Below are 8,705 nucleotides of genomic sequence, written 5' to 3'. Positions count from 1 at the left end.
CATTCTGAATAAAGTCCAGACTTTCATCAACAGATGTATGAGGAGTAATCCTAAGAATTAAGTGGCAGGATAGAATAAGACTGAGCATAAAAATGTTCACCCCTCTTATTTCATGATAACGGCGGGTGGATGAAGAACTGTGGAAAAGGACAGGACAAAAGGATATAGAAGTAGAAATAGGACTAAGAAAGTGGCGATGGATGGGACACACCTTAAGAAAGCCCAGCGGAAACATCACAAGACAGTCACTGCAGTGGAACCCACAAGGAGCACGAGGCAGGGGTAGGCCACGGGAAACATGGAGGAGATGCGTGGAAAGGGACATGAGAGAAATGAAGCTCACTTGGAACGAACTTGGAAGGATGGCTCAGGACAGAGATAAATGGAAGGAGCTTGTATGTGGCCTATACCCTGCCAGGGGTGAAAGGCATTGATGATGATGATGACATATTCCCTATTCACACTCCACTGCATGCTCTACAAATAAATGCTATAAATCGACACCAGAAGCTGCAGGCTTCACACACACACACACACACATATATAGGTCATACCTTGACTCGCTGCGTTCCCCATGGTGAGTTATCAGCAGGATGTTCAATCACACGCTGTATAAGATCAAAAAGGAATAAACATTTTAATGAACAAAAGGACAAACCTGTCCACAAAAAAAAGTAAATACAGGAGTCTCCACTTAAACGCACGGGACTCGGGAAGGCCCCTAAGTGTGTGTTTATACGGAGCGTGCGTTTACATGAACCTGTGCAAGGGGGGGAAGGGACGCAGTCATCTTCATTCCTTGATATTCCAGTTACCTCCCTTGGGGGCTTGCACGTCTAAATTATATCATGAAAAACCCGTCATGTGACGAAAAATTGCATTTGAGCGGTGCGTGCTTTTGTATGGTGTGCGTTTATGCGGATACTACTGTAAACGGACCAACGATTTTGAAAGATATCTGTCTTTGAAAAAAATGAAGCAAGGAAGAGCATGAAGATCCAGAAATTGTTCCAGTTAAATTACTAAAATAACAACAAAAAGCAGCTCTGAAACGCTATCTATGACAGTGGTGAGGTTTAAAAAGATATGGTTTCATTAAGTCGGGTCTTATAGCTTTGCCAAAATAACCAGGTGCCACAAAATGCTATTTGAATTGAACAACAAGCCTTAGGAGCCATTTTATAAACATTTGCTTCAAGTACTAATGGAAAGAATTAGAAAAACTTTAAGACCAATTAGAAAATCAACTGAACAAAAAGAGAAACTTGTGGATAAAAACTGTTGCCTCCAATTTTTCCCAGAATATGGGGAAGCCAATAACCCCTCTTTCAAATTCGGGAAAAAACCAAAAAAACAAACAACCAACAATCATAATACAAAAAAACAGAAAGCAAAACAAAACAGAAACATATAATTAAAATAATAATAATAACCAATGACACTCACTAACTTTTTCACCGTTGACGTCAACAATCGACAGCCGACGCCACAATCTAGATCTAACCAAGCAGCAAGGAGGTTCTGTTGGAAGGTCCTTGCCAAGCACGTAAAAGTTTGCAAGGGAAATAACCATGTCGTATGCAATCATTTTGTCATTGTTACCTCCCTTTATCTGCCTCCGACTCTGATTGTGTTGGAGTTGGAGAAGAATTTTATACGTTTGGGCCTACATTATAAAACGATAATACTAAATACAAAATGTACAAAATCTCCATTGATCTTTCTATTTGACAGTCTGAAAGAGCATTGCTTTTTTAGCCCAACTTAAAAACTTCAGTGAAAATGACTTATTTTGGTATGACATGCGAAAGAAACTTAGACACATTCCCTGTTTTGTTTGTTTTGTAAGGTTTTACGACCCTCGCAATTGCATAAGGTCATATGAGTGCCAAGGAGTGGATGTCAACAGAGAAATTCAAACAGGGAATCAGACTTACTCTGCTCACCTCTCCAGCCTCAACAGCACAAAGTCTGCTTTGACCATCAAGGAACCCCGGAAATAGCGGGTCACAAGAGAGTCACAAACAAACAAAAGAAGTAGAGGAAAATGACAATAGTAAGGATGAGGAAAGAAAAGCAGCAGTTCCCTGTTTGCTGTCATTACGACAGAGCCTATCGTATGGGCCTTTCTATGAGCGAAACAGGCCTGATAAAATTGGGATAACACTTTAAAAAAATTTTTTATTTTGTTTGATTTTATTCTTCCGATAAAAAACCTTGAGATATCTGTGGAAAACTTTAAAAAGAATGTGTGTGATAGTGCAACAATTTGCTAGAATTATTTGTTCTCATATTAGGTATTACTGCACAGATATTACAAAGTATTCTTTTTTAACTACTGCTTCGTAATTTTAGAAAATCCGGAAGTGATATTTCGCGAGTCGCATTTTGTTTTGAGAGTATAGATCTAGACCTAATTTTTTTTGTATCTCTCAATATTTATTTCCCCATTCCAGTAGAGTGTAAATATAGTAGGCCAATGACTTTTAGCTTATATTAAAGCACCGATCATCCCTTTCATCGAAATATTTCAAGACCCAGCATAAAATTGTAGATGCTTCGTAGATCTAGATCAAGAATCTGGTACTTAGATAGGATCTGCCAGTGGAAAATATATTAATGTCTAATTCTCACCCGACGTTTAGAGGTCGGCCTTCAGCCTGTATTATATCTTTTTAAACTATGTCTAGATATATAAATATTAAATTACTAGACTTTTAGTAGAGCTCTCGCTCAATAATGTCTATGTCTAGATATATAAATATTAAATTACTAGACTTTAAGTAGTGCTCTCGCTCAATAATGTCGCAGGCCTACCTATAAATGTTGCCATAGGCCATAGGAAAGATGAGATTAAGTGACCCGATCCGGGTGGGAATAAAACAAAAAATATTCCCACCCCGGGTGGGAATAGGCCTACTCACTTCAATTAAAAAACAAAATTTATCTAAATCTAGATCTAGATATCCATATTACCTATGTTAGGAGTTAACACTGAAATATATTAATTATAACCATTTCTTACAATAAATTATTGAATCGAGCAATACATTTCTTAATTATTAAGTCCCATGAAGACGTCAGTGGAACAGTTCATGTTTCTTTTTTTGTGCCATGTAAATGTAATTTAAACTATGCACAAAAATACAGTCTAGATTTTAGGGGCTCTTTGGACATTGCCTTCCCGTTTGCTTACGTAAAAAAGAGAAGTGATTGTTATGGACAACAGTGGCCATGTAGGCAAACGGAACTCTACCACATTAGCCAGTAACATTTTTCTGCCTTTTTCGTATTAAACATTTTTTGGGGACGGATTGAACTTTGGTGGACCCATCGTGTAAACATGTGTATTTATGCGCTCTAGCCATAACAGTGGGGGCCCCAGTTTGAGGGGTGGGGGGCTGTTTAATAAAACGAAGTGTATACAGACCCGGTAACCGGGAACAAAGTCACGAAGTATACAGACCCGGTAGGGGAACTCTTTTGTGATGTCGGAAAGTTTCAGCGCCCAGACCAGGTAGTGTGTGTGCGTGTGAGTGTGTGTATGTGTGTGTGTGTGTGTGTGTGTGTGTGAGAGAGAGAGAGAGAGAGAGAGAGAGAGAGAGAGAGAGAGAGAGAGAGAGAGAGAGAGAGGGGGGGGGGGGTGACTGCTCGATTGAAATTATGACAGTTCTTTTCTTCAAATTGTGATTCCCCCAACTCCAAAAAAAACGGAGGAAAAACGATTGTTCATCGAAAAGACATCCGCAATCTTCATTTAGATCTAGAATCTAGATCTAGATCTAGGCTAACCTCGCAACTAGATCAATGATTCTGTCTGTCTAGATCTTGACCTATAGAGCTAGAAGAACCTAGGTCTAGGCCTACCCTAAGCCCCTGAGCCAAGAGGGCGCTGAAACTTTCCGAAATCACAAAAGAGTTCCCCTACCGGGTCTGTATTATATACTTTGTGACATTGTTCCCGGTTACCAGGTCTGTATACACTCCCTTAATAAAAATACGGCCAGTTCTATAATAATAATTTTTAAACAGACGTACAAGGAAAGACCGACGGTGGTCCAAAAGGGGGCTCCAGTGGCTAAGTGAGTAGTGAGTTGAGACTCCCAAGTACTGTCAATCAAGTCAATGTCGGTGACACGTGGTTTAGGTGGGTGGTCACTGGGGTGTGTCCTTGAGCAAGACACGACAACCCTAGCTCAAGAAACAGTGGGTGGTCACTGGGGTGTGTCCTTGAGCAAGACACGACAACCCTAGCTCAAGAAACAGAGCGGTGGTGGGGTGGTCACTGGGGTGTGTCCTTGAGCAAGACACGACAACCCTAGCTCAAGAAACAGTGGGTGGTCACTGGGGTGTGTCCTTGAGCAAGACACGACAACCCTAGCTCAAGAAATAGAGCGGTGGTGGGTGGTCACTGGGGTGTGTCCTTGAGCAAGACACGACAACTCTAGCTCAAGAAACAGTGGGTGGTCACTGGGGTGTGTCCTTGAGCAAGACACGACAACCCTAGCTCAAGAAACAGAGCGGTGCTGCACAGTATGGCGACCAGCAATGACTTGTTTATGAAACTGTTCTGTATTGGTGTAATGTTGTGTAATTTATGGCAATGATGTTTTCGGGTATGAATTTATGTATGCATTTATGTATCCATTTATGTACGTTTGTGTTTATAATTATGTGTTTGTGAATGTATGTATTTTTGTATGAATTTATGTATGCATTTATGTATGCATTTATGTACGTTTGTGTTTATAATTATGTGTTTGTGAATGTATGTATTTTTGTATGAATTTATGTATGCATTTATGTATGCATTTATGTACTTTTGTGTTTATAATTATGTGTTTATGAATGTATGTATTTTTGTATGAATTTATGTATCCATTTATATAACATGTTTGTATTTATAATTGTCGTGTATTCAGAAATGTACGTATTTATATTTAAATTTATGTATTTGTCAAGCGACACCTAGGAATCAGGTGCTCGTCAATTTTTAGGCATATGGAGTTATTGGTATCAAGGGAAGGAGTTACCTCCCTGGCCTAGTGTTTCGATTCGAGAGAACGGGGAGCCGGGGAACAGTCACTGTACTTTTTAAATACAGAAAAAAAAAAACCGTTCAGGGAACAGCGACTCTCTGCTGACCGAATACTTCGTCATGATGGTATCGATTAAGGTATCGATACACCTGCGGCCTGGCCCGCCAAAAAAACTAATTTACAAACCCTGAAAACTACGTTCAATCGTAAAAGTAATATCAAATTCGGAATCAGCTTCTCAAAAGTAATGAAACATCTCGCGTGTGACAAGTATTTTTTGTTACAAAGATTTCATCATGTAGCATCTTGTTATCACAAAGAGGACAGACATCATACACATACATCACACAATCACACACACACTCGCACACACACACACACTCTCACTCACACACACACGCACACACACATACACACTCGCACACACACACACTCTCACTCACACACACACATACTCTCTCTCCCACACACACACACACACACGCACGCACACACACGCACACACAATCATACTCACACACACACACTCACACACACACACACACACACACACACACTCTCACACACACACACACTCTCACACACACACACGCACAAACACACACTCACACACACACACACACACACACACACACGCGCGCACACACATACACACACACACACACGCACAGACACACACACAAACGCACACACTCACGCACACACACATACACACAGCCACAAAATATATACACACCCATGTGACCAACATGTAGCTGTATTCCTTTCTCCCTTGTTCTGCTTTGCTTGCTAATCTGACAATGATTAGTGATGTAATCTTCCGCCTTTTGTACTATGAGAATTCACCAAACGTGTATTGGAAAGGCTTGTTTTAGCTTTTAGAATTCACTAAATATGTATTGTTCAGACTCGTTTTTGCCATGAGAATTCACCAAACGTGTATTGGAAAGGCTTGTTTGTGCTATGAGTATGAGAATTCACCAAACGTGTATTGGAAAGGCTTGTTTGTGCTATGAGTATGAGAATTCACCAAACATGTATTGGAAAGGCTTGTTTTAGCTTTTAGAATTCACTAAATATGTATTGTTCAGACTCGTTTTTGCCATGAGAATTCACCAAAAATGTATTCTTCAGATTTTTGTACTATGAGAATTCACCAAACATGTATTGGAAAGGCTTGTTTGTGCTATGAGTATGAGAATTCACCCAACATTTATTCTTCAGACTTGTTTTTGCTATGAGAATTGATTAAACATGTATTGTTCAGACTTGAGTTTTTCTATGAGAATTGATTAAACATGTATTGTTCAGATTTGAGTTTTTCTGTGAGAATTGATTAAACATGTATTGTTCAGACTTGAGTTTTATATGAGAATTGATTAAACATGTATTGTTCAGACTTGAGTTTTGCTATGAGAATTCACCAAACATGTATTGTTCAGACTTGTTTTTGCTAAGGGGAATGCACCTAACTAACAGGTAATGTTAAAACTTGTTTTTGCTATGAGAATTCACCAAACATGTCCTGTTCAGACTTAATTGTTTTCTAAGTGTGAGAATTCACCAAACAGGGAGACTATTGATGTGGATAACCTAGGCAATGATTTGTGATGTGACATGCAATGTTCCGACATACTTGCTTTTGCCATGAGAATTCACCAAACATGAATGTTCAGCCTTGTTTTTTTATATGAGAATTCACAAAAAAATATTCTTCCGATTTTTATATTTTGCCATGGGAATTCACCTTATTTGTAATGTTCACACTTGAGTTTTCAGTAAACATGTGCTGTTCAGACTTAATTGAGCTTTGAGTGTGAGAGTTCACTAAACATGAAGACTATTGTTCTGGATAACCTAGGCTATGATTTGTGATGTGACATGTTCTGTTCAGACCGACATGTTTTTGCTTTGAGAATTCACCTAACATGTACTGTATAGGCTAAACTGGGCTATCATTTGTGATCTGACATTAGATTCTACAGGTTTGCCTTTGGTAATGTTATTTGACATGTTTTTGACTTGTCTTTGTTATGAGTAGTTTTCTGACTTGTTTTAATACTACATGTACTTTCTTTTTTAAATTAGCTTAAGTTATTATATTGATATATTGTTCCATTTATTGAGCTTCTTTTTGATAAATGAAGTGGCTCGCATGCATTGGGATATCTGTATAAAGAAAGGGTAACCCTCTAGACCCCGGCTTGATTAAAATGTCAAACAAAGGATGCAGATATTCAAAGAGGAACGTCGAAATATTTACTTTAGTTTTAATAGAGGTTTTACGGCGCTTGCAACCGCATAAGGCCACAGGAGGGCCAGAAGATTAGAGCTGTTACAAGAGAGTAACAAACATAAAAAAGAAGAAGGGGAGATAAGGACGATAGATGTTTGATAGGAAAGAAGAAGCCAACCACACCAGAGCACCAGCCAACCACCCAATATGTCAAACCCGCCAACCACCCAGTATGTGAAAATATGTCAAACAGATAGACTAGATTCTTCTTTAAGAGCTCTTATTTTCAGAAATATTTCTCATGGATCTATTTCTAGATAGTAGGTTCTAGTCTGATCGAAAACTCTGAATCATGGTGCAGAATGGTGAACTATTTTTAGATATGATCAATGTCTTAAATTGTTGTGCCAAATGTGTCAGTCACGTGGTCATTGAGGGTTTAAGACTCTTGTAGGCGTGTCTTTTAGTCCTGCACACAATCTTCGGCCAGCTGGTCAAATGAAGGCTACAGAGCCAACAGTTTTGAATTAGATCTTTAAAAAATTGTTGTTTCTTAATCTGTGATATAGTTTGCTTGTGCTCAAGAAATAATTTTTGGATGCTTCATTTTAAATGTTGGCAAAAAAAGAGGCAAGAAAAATGTTTTTGATGTCAAATTTTAAATGTTGAAAGAAAGGGTAGAAAAATTACAGGACATAAAATGTAGTTAATATTTGTTAAAAAAAAAATGAGACACTTTTCTAATAAAAATAACAATAATACTAATAATAATAATGATAATGATTATGACAGTGATTATAATAATAATAAAAATGATAATGATAATAATGATAATGATAATGATAATGATAATGATAATTGTTATATTGTTACAATTCATCCTGGTGAAATCAGACGCTCGGCAAAATAATGAAATCGAAGAAACAAGCATTTTTCCGTCAGTTTGGCAATTTTCATCGAATTTTTAGGGGCGCTCAACAGCTGTTATGCACGTCCTTGTAAAATATATTTCCATGTGAATTTTACTGGAAAAAAACCTTGATTAAAGTCACACAATATAATATTTCTTTTTACGTTTTCAAAAACTCTCAAGCCATTGAAGTTGCCAAACTTTGGCGGCCATTTTCTCGCTAATTCTACCACTGAATCCAGGCGACCCTACCTATTTTGACTTCTCTTTGAGATAGGTGAGTATTTTGTTCATTGAAAGCAAGGCAAATGATTTAGCTTTCAGATAATACAAAAAAACTTCACATGCCCAAAAATTGACGAGCGTCTGATTCCACCGTGTCGTGACACATATTGCTATCTCAGAATTACAAAGTTCTGTCTGACATTTTGGGCCGGTTTGAGTTAATTAGACCATGACGTCAGAAATAATATAGGTTGTGTCTGTTCTATCAAAATCGTAAGATCATTTGAAGTTGCTA

The 8,705-nt window shown here is 38.2% G+C and overlaps 1 protein-coding gene across 1 annotated transcript in view; it reads right to left on the bottom strand.

Annotated features, from left to right (window-relative positions):
- Window positions 1-110: 110 nt before the first annotated feature.
- Window positions 111-8,705, bottom strand: part of LOC106013425 (uncharacterized protein in mobD 3'region-like) — a 21,257-nt gene continuing 12,662 nt past the window's right edge. The window contains exons 2-3 of the mRNA XM_013089138.1: window positions 555-608; window positions 111-137 (exon numbers count right to left, since the gene is read on the bottom strand). Of these exons, the coding sequence (XP_012944592.1) occupies window positions 111-137; window positions 555-608 (81 nt within the window). The remainder of the gene's footprint in view (window positions 138-554; window positions 609-8,705) is intronic.

This window comes from Aplysia californica, unplaced genomic scaffold (assembly GCF_000002075.1).
Source record: "Aplysia californica isolate F4 #8 unplaced genomic scaffold, AplCal3.0 scaffold00880, whole genome shotgun sequence".
Taxonomy (NCBI): Eukaryota; Metazoa; Mollusca; class Gastropoda; order Aplysiida; family Aplysiidae; genus Aplysia; species Aplysia californica.
Note: the sequence above shows the minus strand (reverse complement) of the source record. Positions and strands in the feature narration are given on the sequence as shown.